General features: G+C 46.6%; 1 protein-coding gene and 1 long non-coding RNA gene across 2 annotated transcripts in view; one reads left to right on the forward strand and one right to left on the reverse strand.

Moving 5' to 3' along the window:
• The window catches only part of LOC123343713 (myosin-16), a 51,073-nt gene extending 37,153 nt beyond the window's left edge, over positions 1-13,920 (forward strand). Inside the window, exons 33-44 of the mRNA XM_044978994.1 lie at positions 280-476; positions 1,556-1,688; positions 3,856-4,072; positions 5,367-5,503; positions 5,652-5,755; positions 6,608-6,800; positions 8,022-8,225; positions 9,935-10,060; positions 11,393-11,563; positions 12,141-12,341; positions 12,814-13,043; positions 13,533-13,920. Coding sequence (XP_044834929.1) covers positions 280-476; positions 1,556-1,688; positions 3,856-4,072; positions 5,367-5,503; positions 5,652-5,755; positions 6,608-6,800; positions 8,022-8,225; positions 9,935-10,060; positions 11,393-11,563; positions 12,141-12,341; positions 12,814-13,017 — 1,887 coding nt within the window. The 3' untranslated portion in view covers positions 13,018-13,043; positions 13,533-13,920. The remainder of the gene's footprint in view (positions 1-279; positions 477-1,555; positions 1,689-3,855; positions 4,073-5,366; positions 5,504-5,651; positions 5,756-6,607; positions 6,801-8,021; positions 8,226-9,934; positions 10,061-11,392; positions 11,564-12,140; positions 12,342-12,813; positions 13,044-13,532) is intronic.
• Positions 6,605-14,361, reverse strand: LOC123343715. The gene is made up of 5 exons (XR_006572330.1): positions 14,069-14,361; positions 11,382-11,443; positions 8,005-8,322; positions 7,231-7,261; positions 6,605-6,710 (listed from the first exon to the last, which is right to left on the reverse strand). It is a non-coding gene; the product is annotated as an uncharacterized LOC123343715 (long non-coding RNA).
• Between the last annotated feature and the right edge of the window lie 370 nt (positions 14,362-14,731).

Below are 14,731 nucleotides of genomic sequence, written 5' to 3' on the forward strand. Positions count from 1 at the left end.
GCCCAGTATCCTGTCTGCCGACAGTAGCCAATCCCAGGTGCCCCAGAGGGAATGTACAGAGGCAATCATCAAGTGATCCATCCCCTGTCGTCCACTGCCAGCTTCAGGCAAACAGAGGCTAGGGACACTCAGAGCATGGGGTTGCCTCCCTGCCTGTCCTGGCTAATAGCCATTGATGGACCTATCCTCCAGGAATTTATCTAGTTCTTTTTTTAACCCTGTTACAGTTTTGGCCTTACTTTACGGACAAGTAACTCATGGTGGTTTTGGTATCTCCAGTCCCGTAGCGCCGCTGTCGTGAGCCTGGCCAACACAAAACATGATCTGGACCTGATGAAGGAGCAGCTGGAGGAAGAGCAAGAGGGCAAAGCCGAGCTGCAACGCCTGGTCTCCAAACTCAACACCGAAGTCACGACGTGGAGGACCAAATATGAGACGGACGCCATTCAAAGAACCGAAGAGCTGGAAGAGACCAAGTGAGCATTCGGCTTTCAAGGCGCCGGAGAGGGGATGGGGGTAGCCAGTATTCAGGTTGGCTGTGGAGCAAGACCGAGTTTAGGGCTGTGAGTTTGTGGAGCATAACTTGAAAAAGCTAAAGAGGAAGCGAGAGCATCCCGGTCAGGAGAGAGAGGGAATGTTGCCTATAATAATAAATAAAGGATGCTGAGAGCTAAATCCCCATTGCTGCCTGGTATCAAACACAGCGGACACATTCCTAAGCAAGGGCCAGGTTCAGCTACCCCTACTCGCACCTGAGCGGTACTTTACTCCTCAGTCAGTCCTCGTGGAGTCAATAGCACTGCTCACGGGGGAAGGGGCTACCAAACTGGAGTAAGGCACTCCGCCCCGGGGAAGCTGCACAGGCTAAAAGCGGAGCCCCCTTGGCCGTGATCCATCTGAAAAGAGCACCGTGAGGAGAGCTCTTAGCCCAAAAGCCCCGGTTTACATCTCTTGACTCAGATCGAATAGGTCTGGTTTACTTTAGATTTGATGGACCGGGCATTGGCTGAGGGGGGTGAGGGGACAATTTACCCTTCCCCTCTTTGCAGTCCTACTCCTTGAGACCCCTAAGTGCCAGGCCAAGGAGAGCTCAGGGCCAGCAAACCACCCAAGAGCAGAAGGCTGAACTGTGGCCCCGACCACTCCTTCCAGTAGAAGAGACGAGCCTGTTGCACACTGTTAGGGGTGCTGCTGGGTCCCTTCTCTGGCATATACCCCCCAGCAACATTGGATGTGTTCTCGCCGCATCAGCAGCAACACCTCGGAAGAGTCCTGCTGGTGCGGAGCCCTTCCGCGCAGACTCAGCCCAGCGTTTAGTTGCAAAGCCGAATGGCAGGTGCCGTGAAATTTAACGCTGCAAAACCAATAAACTAAGCGGTGCATGTGCCATTCACGAGATAGGAAGTACCATTCTCAGTCAGGCTTCTGCAGGCCTCCTGACCTTGGTAGGCCCCTCTGAAGGTGAAAACAGTGAATGTGTCTGAGGCGGGACAGATGGGCAAGCCTCTCTCCCTCCTCTTTCTTCAGCTTACGCTTTAAAACCTTCCACCCTCAGGAGAAAGCTGGCTGCTAGGCTCCAGGTGGCAGAGGAGACAGCGGAAGCTGCCCAAGCCCGGGCCGCCAGCATGGAGAAAACCAAGCAGAGGCTTCAGATAGAAGTGGAAGACCTCACGCTTGACCTGGAAAAGGTAAGAGACTTGATGATGCAAAGATGGATTCCTGCCAACATATGCCTGAACAGAACATCCCAGGAAGCCCTAGGACCTGATTTAAAGCCCACTGAAGTCCCTCTGTCAATTTCCATGGACTTTGGGCCCGGCCCCCCATTCACATGATTTTTATGGTCTCTAAGTTTATTAAAGTAAAGACAAAATCTTGCATTACCAGCAGTAGCAAGGCACTAGATGTATCCCACTGTGTGAAAGCCCAGAGCAGGGATCAGCAACCTTTCTTAAGTGGTGTGCCAAGTCTTCATTTATTCACTCTAATTGAAGGTTTCGTGTGCCAGTCATACATTTTAATGTTTTTAGAAGGTCTCTTTCTATAAGTCTATAATATATAACTAAACTATTGTTGTATGTAAATAAGGTTTTTAAAATGTTTAAGAAGCTTCATTTAAAATTAAATTAAAATGCAGAGCTCCCTGGACCGGTGGCCAGGACCCGGGCAGTGTGAGTGCCACTGAAAATCAGCTTGCATGCCGCCTTTGGCACGCATGCTATAGGTTGCCTGGCCCAGAGGATAGTCACAGACATTCCATATGGACATACAGCATGTTCCTTTTAGTCAGGCTAATTAACCATCTTCCAGTAGCAGCAAAAGCAAGAGTCCATCTGGCCAGACAGCCCGTCCTAGCGGCAGCACCAGGTAACCCTCTCTGAAGCCTGTGTCTACAATGCCATTTTCCTTCACATTTGCCAGTGTTGGACCGCCACTGTTTGCAGCAACGGTGGGAATGCTAGTGTGGACTGGCCACTGGTGTTTTAATCATCATGTCATCTAGCCCTGCAGTCTAGACAACCTGGCAGTGAAAACACCAGTGATTGGTGCTGCCGGTCTACGCTAGCGTTTCCACCTTTGCTACCACTAGTCTAGATGCACCAATGACAGTGCAATGGTGGGAAATGGGAATAAAAATGCTAGTTAAGTCAGGACTATGGGGTGCTTCAAAGCCCAATAAACTAAATGGGAGTTTTTCCAATGACTGCAGTGGGCTTTGGATCAGGCCATAGGAGCAGACAACCCTACCTCACTGTGTTACATCCATGGACGGTGGGTGACTCGTCGGCTCGGGAAGGTTAGCCCCTCCCGCCCTCCTTCCCCTGATGGAGCCTGCCCCCCTCCCGTGGCCACCAGCCCCCTCTCCCCCCCAGCACTCTGGGTAGGCGGCATGTGGCTCCCTCAACCCCACCACCCCCAGCACAGAGCAGGCAGCCCCAGCGCCAGCAGCCCCCCACAAGCACTGGGTAGTGCAACCCCAGCGCTTGGGGGGGGCCCCCTAACGCTGGGTGACCCCAGCCACCCCAAGTCCCAGCCTGCTTCCCGTAGAGTTGCCAACCCTTCAGGACTTGCCTGGAGACTCCAGGAATTAAAGACTAATCTTTAACTAAAGATTATGTCATGTTATTAAATCTCCACGAATACGTCCAACCAAAACTGGCAACCCTATTTCCTGGAGAGGAGCAGCCAGCCTGCCTGGGCTGGGGCCAAGAGGGAAGGGCAAGCAGGAGGGGGCGTTCTGGGCGGGGCCACGCTGGGCTGTTTGGGGAGGCATAGCCTCCCTCAGCCTACAATACGCGCTGCCCATGGTTACATCCCTGGGGCAAAGGGGTGCTTTGCTATCATTTCCCTCTAATGAAGCTCATCTTTGGATAGTAAGAATGCAAGGCGTATTCATGATTAAAAGCCACAAAGCTCCAGGAAAGAAAAACACCCTGTTATCCCTTCCCTTTTATGGTGATTCAGTTTAACACAATCTAAAATTGCCTTGGATAACATCTTGTTTGGAACTGAAGCCAAAATGCTTTCGAAAGAGCCACAGTAGTCGACCACAAGAATTCCTTCCAGTGCATCTGTACGCGATATGTCTGAAATGGGAAACATTTGCTCCCCTATAACCGCAGAATTGAGGGAGGCCATTACACTGAAAGCAGCTTGGTGGTCTTGCCAAATTCCTAGCAGCAGGGAAAGAAAGCCAAGCAAATATTTGAATCATCCATTCAGAATGACTAAGAGGAACTCTGCCAGTCACGAGAGCTGCTGCCAATTTAACCGTGACTAGCTGGCAGGACATGCACAGAAGTGATGTGTAAAGAAAAACTTGTCTGCCGTGAATGCTTGGCTTTCTGCTTCCAGGCCAATGCTGCTTGTGCTGCCCTGGACAAGAAGCAAAGGGCCTTTGATAAGATGCTGGCGGAGTGGCAGCAGAAATGTGAAGAGCTGCAGGTGGAGCTGGACAATTCCCAGAAGGATTGCCGCATCTACATGACGGAAAACTTCAAGCTCAAGACTGCCTATGAGGAAGCCCTAGAGCATCTGGAATCTGTTAAGAAGGAAAACAAGACCCTCCAGGGTAAGCACTGATTCCATGTAAAAACAACCTCCACACATCCTCCCAAGCCCCCGATTTACACAGAACGATGGGCTGTAGCTTCTCCCAGCTGATACTCACGTTCTCTTTGTGAATGTATTTCTGATGACATTCCAAATGATGGGCCAAATTCTGCTCTTGGGATGAAATTCACCGACTCACTGACACCACCCCACACACAAATACAAAGTAAGTTGTGAAAGTAACATGGGTAAATGTATCGTGCCGGGGGGGAACACAAGAGGCTCTCAGGAGACAGGAAGATTGTGCTGCAGGTCAGTTGCCTCTTGGTGGCCAATGGTCTAAAGTAGGGGCCATGACCCCTGTGCATCCCTTGGGAGGGAGGGGGGTTATCATCACGAGAACCAGATAATAGGGGGAATGATGGACTAGTGGTTAAAGCAATCAACTAGGATACATGAGACTTGGATTCCATTCCCAGCTCTGCCTCAGAGTTTTCTGTGATCATGAGCCAGTCGCTTAGTCTCTCTTTGCTATAGTTTACCCGTCTGTAAAATGGGGCAAATGACACTGACCTTCCTGACAGGGGTATTGTGAGGATAACTCCATGAATATTTGGGAGGAGCTATGACCCTCTGGCAGTGTGGCCCACAGAAAATAAATAACGATGGACTCAGTGGCACAGCCCTGATACTCCCTGCCCCCTCCATCCTTTGCTCCAGCCTACAGTGGCTGGCACGGAGCCCAGACAGCGTGGAGTCTTGTTTTCACTTAGGAAGAGTAACCATTTGAGAGGAAGGAGGAAGAAGCAGAGAAAGATTGTGGAGAATTTCTGATGGCTTAACGGGTTTCTCTCTTCCATCTCCCTGAACGCAGGCTGCCAACAGGGCTCATTCAGAAATCCAGAGTAACATTTAAAAATGAAAGCAAAGGCCAACTGATTGGAAGTAGAGTCCTAGAAATGTAGGGCTGGAAGGGACCTTGAGAGGTCATCTAGTCCAGTCCCAGGAGCTGAGACAGGACAAAGTACACCTAGACCCTCCCTGACAGCTATTTGTCTAGCCTGTTCATAAGAACCTCCAATAATGGAGATTCCACAACCTCCTTGGGTAACAGATTCCAGTACTTAATTATCCTTATAGTGAGAGTTTTTCCTACTATCTAACTGAAATCTCCCTTGCTGCAGATTGTTGATCGCTTGACTGGAACTATCTCAAGCCATTTTCTTTCAAAGGATCAGTACGGGTGGCACTTGTTAAAAGTTCCCAGTCCTGGAATACACCCATCACATGAAATTTCCATTTTTCTTCCTCAGAGGAGATTAAGGATCTGATTGACCAGTTGGGTGAGGGAGGGAGAAGTGTACATGAGCTACAGAAGATAAAGAAGAAGCTGGAGGTTGAGAAGGATGAACTGCAGATGGCACTAGAGGAAGCAGAGTCTTCCCTGGAGGTAATAATTGTATCCAGGTCTGACAACTACACATGAGGGGGACACATCAGACTAGTATATAACCTGCTGGCCATATTCCAGCAGATAAATTTAGATTTTACCTCTTAAAAGCCATTCAGTCCCACCTCTATTGTATGTTTGCTGGCAGGTTGAAGAAAGCAAACTGATCCGTATTCAGCTTGAACTAGCTCAGGTGAAAGCTGACATTGACAGAAGAATCCATGAGAAGGAAGAGGAATTTGAAGCTACAAGGTATGGAATATTTAAGTGCTCAAAGATACACACTCAGAGCTTTTTGACTCAATATGCAGTGAGGCGGTGTAAGGTCCCAATATGAATATTCTTTCATTCGATGAAAGAAGCCCACATTTGCTTGGGTGAGCTGTTGGATTTGACCTGATCTAGTGGCTGTATTACCAAGGGATCTTGTGTTAACATTAAGAAGCAGGTGATTGTAGGAGATTCTGGGTCAAATCCAGCTCTCTGTAACAGCCGCGTGGTGTCACTGAAGTCCAAGATGTTGCACTGCATAACTAAGAACAAAATCTGGCTCATAATACATTTCTTAGTTCTCGTCAAAACATAGTTCTGCTTCAGAACTTATGCCAGTCTCTATTAGAGAGTAGGATGAGACCTAATATGGGAGGCAGATTATCCCACAACCAGGGTTCTTACACCTTCCTCTGAGGCTTATGCTGCTGGCTAGTGTTGGAAACAGAATATTGGACTAGATGGACCTTGGCTGTGAGCCAGCCTAGTAATCCTTAGACTTCTAACGTTCACAAAAGATAAAAAAAATATTGTATCTCAGGGAAACGTGATAAACGTTAAACTCTCAGGATTATTTCCAGTGCTTAGCTACCTCATTGGAGAAGTTTTGGTCCACTTCAAATCTATACTTATTAATATGACGTACTCTAAGAAGGAAAGTGTTTGGGATCAGTGTGGCTGCTGGGATCATGAATCCCATTTTCAGAGTTTCTGAAATGATCCCTTTTTATTATTTCATGAACAATCCCTTGGTTTTACCCACCTAAAGCCAAAGGCTGGACTGGACTCAAGTGTAACAGAATGATGCAACTTGTGCTTCATTGGAATCCGCAGGAAAAATCATCAGCGTGCAATTGAGTCTCTGCAGTCAAGTCTGGAGATGGAGGCAAAGGGGCGGGCTGAAGCGCTCAGGCTCAAGAAGAAGATGGAGACGGATCTGAATGAAATGGAAATCCAGCTGGATCACGCCAACAGGAACAACAGTGAGCTTGTCAAGACACTGAAAAAACTGCAGCAGCAGATCAAGGTAAACTGGAGAGAAGGAAGTAGGACCCTGAAGGGAAAACTCTATCCAGTTACATCTTTTTACATATAATTACTCTAGGAAGTGGAATATACAGCCTTGTTTAGAGAGACTCTGTCAGGTCACATTTGCCCCCAAATTCAGGTTTTGTAAGCAAAGGATCTAAATCAGATGTAAATCAGGAGTAACTTCATCCAAATCAATGGGGTACAACTGTTGTGAGAGAAGAACCAGGCGCACAGGCTTCTACAAAACCTCAGACTAGCAGAAATATTTCCACGCAATTAAAAAAAATTGCAAAGAAAACGGTTTTGTTTTTAATAGACAGTGCCCTGCAGTGTTTGCAAACCTGACAGTGCTTCATCACTCCAGTGCAGCTGAACCGGAAAGTGAAATTGTCTAGAAATCAACTGAAGTGAAAAGTGAAACTTACCAGTCTGTTTTCTTTGTCCAAGCTCAGAGAACTGCAAAAAGGATACAAACAGCATAAAAAGGGCAAACCAAATTTAGATTTAATAATAATCATAATAAAAAAAAACTTTAAAGGCCAGATCCTCAGCTGGTGTAAGCTGGTGTCACCGCAGCTGAGGATGTGACTCTAATAACCTGAGGCAGGGGTTCTCAAACGTCATTGCACCGCGACCCCTTCTGAGAAAAATTACTACATGACCCCAGGAGCGGGGCCTGAAGTCTGAGCCCATCCAAGCCCCATCCCCTGGGTGGGGGACCAAGGTTGAAGCCCAAGGGCTTCAGTGTCAGGCAAGGGGCCTGTAATCTGCGTACCAGTGCCCTTGGGCTTCAGCTTCGGCCCTGGGTAGTGGGGCTTGGCTTGGGCTTTGGCCCCAGCAAGTGTAAGCCAGCCCTGGAGACCCCATTAAAATGGGGGCGCAACCTACTTTGGGGTCCCGACCCACAGTTTGAGAACCACTGACCTAAGGTGTTGTAACAGCATTGAAAAGGACATTTGTTTTCATTTTTTAAATATGTGGGCCTTGTTTTGCTCTTTGACACTGGTGTAAATCAGGAGCAACTCCACTGAAGTCAAAGAAGTTGCACTGGTGTAAAGCAGACATAAGTGACATCAGAATCAAACATCATGATTTTTAACTGGACAATGTCCCTTTAAAAAAAAGGAGAAAAGAAAAGGAGATGGGAGGGCCGTCTTGTACTTCACAGCTTCCTCTGCATGCTTCTTAATCATACTGACCCCTCCTTTGCCTTCAGGATCTTCAGATTCAGATGGATGAAGATGCTCGCCAGCACGAGGAACTCCGGGAACAGTACAACCTCCAGGAACGCCGCCTCAGCCTGACACAGACGGAGCTGGAAGAAATGCGCACTGGGCTGGAGGGCAGCGAGCGCTCTCGCAAACTCCTGGAGCAGGAGCTGCTAGAGATCACTGAGAGGCACAACGAAATCAATGTCCAGGTGAAAACAAATACCACGCTGTTGATACAGGGTCGTTGTCCTGTTTGCTCCGCTGCTGGCATTGAAAGTCTGTTGTGCTTGATGAGAATGTACTGTGCTGTAAAGAAATTGTTATGAAAGAATAAATAAAAATCAGATTGATTTTATTAGAGCCATATCTAGCAGCAAAACTCCCAGTGACTTCAGTGACAGCCTGAGTAAGGATTGCAGGATTTGACCCATAAAGGATTAAATGTGGTATTATTCCTTATGGGGAAAGTCCTATAGAATTTATGATGAACTCTACCAAGAGGGTTCTATGGATATTACACTAAGGATGGGATATTCAAAAATGCTCAGCATCGGCCCAAGTCTACGATCCATTGATGCCAGTGGGGGCAGAGTTAGGACAATGCTGAGTACTTTTGAAAATGCCACTCTAAAAATCTATAGGGTGAAATGCTGGCTCCACTGAAGTCAATGTGAAATTTGCCATCTGCTTCACTGGTGCCAGGATTTTACCCCTAGAATTTAATGAAGAGTGAGATCTATTTGATTGAAATTTTACAGCATCCTACAGAATGCAAAGAAAATGGTATCTTATAGGATTCTGTGCGCTGGTTTCAAAATTCTAGAGATGGTTTATCATTATTTATTACATTCTCTAGGCCTTTTTCCATAAAGGATGGACTAAATGTGCTAAGGACTTCCAAAGAAGGGGAAGGAAGGTCTACAAGATAAACTGCTGGAAAGGACTAATAATAGAGAGAAGCATTTGCATCCTGAGATGATGATGGGACTTTGTCCATCTAAACAGATGGAAAAAATATAACAAATACATTTACTTGTAACTGATGCTCAAAGGCTAAATTTTCAGCAGCTAAACTGCTGCATTTATGTCTCATAGTCTTCCTGATGCTTGCTTGTTATACAGAACTAATACTGCACAGTGCTTGCATTGTACTCTACGGCAGGGGTAGTCAATTATTTTTTGTCAAGGTCCAAATTTTTTGGTCAAGGTATAATCAAGGCTTAGACTCCAGAGAAAATAATACAAAACAACAACAACAACAAATAAATACAAAGATTTCAGGGACCATTCAAAAGTGTCTGGAGGTCCGGATTTGGCCCATGGTCTGCCTATTGAGTACCCCTGCTCTACAGTATTGTGGTACATAGACTTGATGCTGTAGTACTGGAGATCTTGAAAGTCTATGCAATGCATTGTTTGGTTATTTAGAAATTTTTCTAGGTATAATTGTCTTAGCATTTGGGCTCCTTACAAAACAATCTAAAACTATACACATTGGCAAACATTGTGATTAGATGTAGGATTTTCAGATTTCCCATGAGGCAGAAGGTACATGTGGCCTGTAAGTTCTTTGCACAGCAATTGTGTGTGTGTGTGTGTGTGTGTGTGTGTGTGTGTGTGTGTGTGTGTGTGTAAAAACATCTGGATGCTACTGCAATGTAACTTTGAAATAATAATACACATGCACACAAATACAATGGACCAGGATTAAAATCAAACCCTTTCGTGGACAAAGGGCTACAACGCATGATACAAGATTGGTTACCGAGGAAAATCTTTGATATAAAAGTAAAACAAACATACAGGGACAAATGCATCCCTAGTTTCAAGCCAGCGAAGTGCCGAGTCGTCTGCTCAAAGATCAAGTTAGCGCCCACAAAGCTAGGCTGGGTCACTGAGTCTTCCCTCCTCCCTCCAGAACCAAAGCCTGCTGGTGATAAAGCGCAAACTGGAGTCTGACCTTATGCGCATTACAAGTGAACACGAGGAGATGATCAGCGAGTTCCGAGCGGCCGATGAACGAGCCAAGAAAGCCATGACTGATGTAAGTTGCACCCGGCCCTCAGTGATGGTCCCTAGAAGCCTGGGGGTTGTATATTCTGCTCTTTCCTACACTGCTCAGTTTTGAAGTGCATTGTTACTGATTAATCTTAGCACTTACGTAGCATTTCCCATTCCCAAAGGGCTGCGCACACATCGGCTCGTCTGTCTACCAATATGGCAAAAGGAGACTTGGAGAAATCCACTTCTCTTCTGTCCCTCCGCTAGGGAAGGAATCTTCTGCATTACTGATGGCGTCCTGGGGAGCTCCTCCATTTCCCCTTCTGTTTTGTCCCCGCTTTCCTCAAGGCTTAACATTGAAACGATCATGCTTCTAACCAAAGACTGGACGCCCTCCCCCGTAGCCAGTCAATGCCATTCATAATTGGCAGGGAGAGCAGAAGAGTGGTCACTGTTGAGTAAATTGCTCAGTTGGCACTTAACAATTGACACCTTAGAAATTCCATAGACAGCTGTAGAGTTAATGCTCAGTATTTCCTCCTGAAAAAAGGCTGAACATTCTGCCTTCTTTATGCTCTCAGCTATTGCTTGTTCATACAGCACCTTACCTAGACCTCAGGGCAAGAAGCCCAGGCTGGATCTTGCTCCCAGAGGCTCCCTTCTGCTCCCAACCTTGGCTGTCTTGTCAGTTTCATGGCTGGGAGCTGTGAAACTGACAAGGCTGTCTGGCTTCTGGAGGGGAGTGGACATTAGGGGGAGAAATCCTGGGTAGCTTCGTTCCCAGCAGGGAACATGGAGTGGTGGGGGGCAGCCCGCCGGGAGCCTGTGGGGCAGCCAGGCTCGCAGCTCTCAGCTTCCACGCTGTCCCTCTTAGGTCGGTGGAAACGCTCCTGGTGAGGACATGCACCACCAATCCAAGGAGGGTAATCTGGATATGCACCACCGCAGTAATTATTGCGGGGCATTAAATTGACCTAATATAGGTTGACTTATGTTTCTAGTGTAGACATACCCTATGGTATGTTCTAATCTCTCTTCTTCCCAGGGGAGGATGGAAAGCATAAGCACTACTCTATAAGCATACTCTATAGGTAGAAATTACTGTCTTAATAAGAAGGGTGGGTAATATCTTACACTGTACTCCTGTGATAGTAAGCAAGCACAAATCTCCTGGCTTGAGGCCTGATCCAAAGCCCACTGAAGTCAATGGGAGCCTTTCCATTAGAGAGGCAAACTGTGATACGTAGAACAGACTTCTAGATCCTGCAAAAATTCCCCATATGGCAGCATATGGACATCAGGTCTAAATATCCTAGCTTCCAATGCTCAGTATAAATAGTCTGTGCTGACAAGCTGTTTCTTACCCTCCTCTTAGGCTTCCCGCATGGCAGAAGAGCTGCGTCAGGAGCAGGATCACTGCATGCACCTGGAAAAAATCAAAAAGAACTATGAAATCACAATAAAAGACCTGCAAGTCAAGATGGAAGAGGCTGAGCAGTTGGCCTTGAAAGGAGGAAAACGTACTATCATGAAACTTGAGACTCGGGTAAGAAAAACTGGATAGATCTACTCCAAAAAATTCTTCCAACACCGCCATCCAACCCTTCCCTTCCCTTTAGTACTCGGGAGAAATATTTGAAAAGAAAAGGAATGTTTTTATCAAAGGGCCAGTGTATCCCAGATAAATTAAACTAAATTAAAGAGAGAAAATAATAGCAAAATATATTATAGAGAAATTAAAATCCACCCAGGCCATACTCAGCCCACTGCAATGCAAAGAAAGGTCAGTGCTGCTCCTCTGTGTCATATGCAATGTCTGGTTGGATCCTAAATGTCCTTGGCTATAACTCTAGGGCATATTATCATTAGCCATGCCATATTTCTGTCAACCATCCCACCGATGGGTCCTCCTGGCTCCAGTTCACACAAGGTCCTATTGGATCCAGCGATATATCTCATTCGGATTCTTTTCATATTTGTTGCAACTGAAATAGCCCTGCATCAGTAAATAAAAAACACAAGACCACTTTCCAGATTCTTAGTGTGATTCCAGATCTCCATGTCCATCATGCTAAACACAATCAGTACTAACGTATCCTGCTGGTTTTTTTCCTTCTTTTCAGATTAAGGAACTGGAAACGGAGCTAGATTCTGAACAGAAGCGTCACGTGGAGACGGTGAAAACTCTGCACAAGAATGAACGCCGCCTGAAAGAGCTGATCTTCCAAACAGATGAGGACCACAAAACCAACCAGCGCATGCAGGAGCTTGTGGAGAAGCTGCAGAACAAGCTGAAGATTTACAAGAGACAAATTGAGGAGGCCGTATGTACCCCAGAGTGTAACTCTCCCCTCTTGTGCACACACACAATAATATCTACCACATAAGTTGCATCTTCAAAAGAAACATAACCTGAAATACGTGTTCATCAGTAGCATTAGCACCTCCAGTCGTCAGGCTCCTGTTTGATGCTCCCTTTTCCTGCCATCATTGATAATACGGGCCCCAACGTACCTATAAAAAATCCACCTAAAAACCCACCTGCCTTATCCTGTGCAAAAAATCAGATTAATGCGTGTTGGCATCTCAACCTCTTGCAGTCCCTTGGCTGCCCTCACAAGTTACCTCCAATATCTGGGGGGATGTTCGTGTAAAATGTATTTATTCCTGGTCCAACAGTTTACTATATGCTTTGCCTGGTTGGTTGTATTGAAGGAATACAGGTCACAGCCATTTTGTGCTGGCATTGTCTAATATAAAGACTTAAATATAAGCCCAATCTTCTCCCATCCCCAGGAGGAGCAGGCTAACCAGAGCATCGCGAAGTACAGAAAGACGGTGCACGAGCTGGATGATGCAGAGGAAAGGGCTGGAATGGCTGAATCGGCGCTAAACAAATTGCGCACCAGGCACCGTGTCTCTGCGACCAAGGGATTCACCTCTGTGGAGATCATCCAAGTGTCGAAGTCCTCTGCTTCCAAGTCCGCTTCTGGGGAATAGACACCTATGCTCTGAACCTGCAGCTGGTAGGGCTGCATGCCTGGCCTTTTTCAGACAGGGTACCGGGGTGGATTCGGAAACATGGGTTCAGTAGTGACTCTGGGTGACTCACTGAATTCACTATGAATGGTGACGTGGCCATTCTGCACAGCTCTGCGGGTGTGGGAAGAGGAATTTTGAAACTGAAGAGGACGGTGATGTTTACAGATGCTGTTCCAGCCTTAGAATCATGCAGAGGCTCCATTGTAGCTCTTTAGCTCAGAGGCAGTGGGGTTTCTGTCCTCTCCACATCCCTCAAGTAGAACCTATGCTCAAAACCGACATACTTGGCCTGGAGAGGTCAGGATTTGGCCCTATTAAAGGAAATCATTGGCCCGGTCTGAGCATAGTAGGTTCCAGTGGGTGTTTACATGGATATTGTAGCATTTCTCACCTCTTCCCCTCCTCCCTAGGGAGGCTTTAAAAGATAAAGAAGTTGCTATTGCAATCCAATTTCAATGTCTCTTTCCTTCCAGGGTGACACCCATCTTCCCAACAGCTGCCCATTGCAAGATTGCTGCCCTAGTGATGAATTGAAAATAGCAGTCTAGAGCCATCAAGAAGACACCTACATAGGGAGAGAGAGATGGAAACAAAGAATGTACATGTATCTCTGGGGAGAAAAGAATGACCTGTGTGTTCCCATCACTGGAGAGCTTGAAACCAGTACTTTCCCCGACTGGATTAAACCACAAAATCATATAGGTCTGGCTGTTATCAGTTGAAATGAGTCTGTTTTCATGTGGATTTTACACTTTCACGTCAAGGACGGAAGGTGTAAAGCATCTGTGTGACGTGGGCTGTCTCTTGTAAATAATTCCTCACACTAATAGTCTTAATGCATAGTCTTAATAAAGCTTACTGTATGGGAAAGAAACTTGGAGACGCGGCTGGATTGTCTGTTTGTAGGATGACAATTTGATTCATTGAGACCTCCTGTCCAAAAAAACATTTTTAAACGAAATTCAGCAGCACTGAACCACGTTGGCTAGTGTGCATGTGTACCAGTTACCTTTACTGGATCAGAATTTCTCAGCTGTGTGTCACGGGTCCTCTAATGCTAGCAGTTAAAAGCAGGTTCCTCTTTCACCTGGGGTTTTGGAGAGGAAGGATCTAAGTTCTATCCCTGCTATTGCTCCAAGTTGCTGTGATACACATCACACTGTCCTAGGCCATGGATTCTTTGAAATCCCAATGTACGAGGACTCGCACAGCATTTCCTTTGCTCATTTAACACAAGGGCTGTAGAGATTTTCCAGATCCTTTTGGTGATGAGGTCCCAGCCATGCACTGTTGGGAGCAGTTTTGTGACATCAACAAAAGGGTCCAGCCAATCAGAACATGGCTTTGGACAATCAGTGTCTCCAACCCAGACACTACTATGTACTAGCACACACTCTCCTGGGGTGAAAAAATACAGCATTGTGTGTCTGTTTGATACAGGCCCCTGTGACAATGGGTTCAGATGTGTGATGCTTGGGATCAGAGATTTGTGCAGCTAAGGGAGGCGGAAGCAAAGGTGGCTGAACACATGCTGACCCAGCTCCAGTAGCAGCATGGTGGGGGACAGTGGTCGTTCCAAGAAACATCTCGAGGATTTGTCAAGAACAAATCAATGCCACAACAACCTGATTTGCTTCTTTGACAGGGTTACTGGCCTAGTGCACTAGGGGGA

The sequence above is a fragment of the Mauremys mutica genome, chromosome 11, assembly GCF_020497125.1.
Source record: "Mauremys mutica isolate MM-2020 ecotype Southern chromosome 11, ASM2049712v1, whole genome shotgun sequence".
Lineage (NCBI taxonomy): Eukaryota > Metazoa > Chordata > Testudines > Geoemydidae > Mauremys > Mauremys mutica.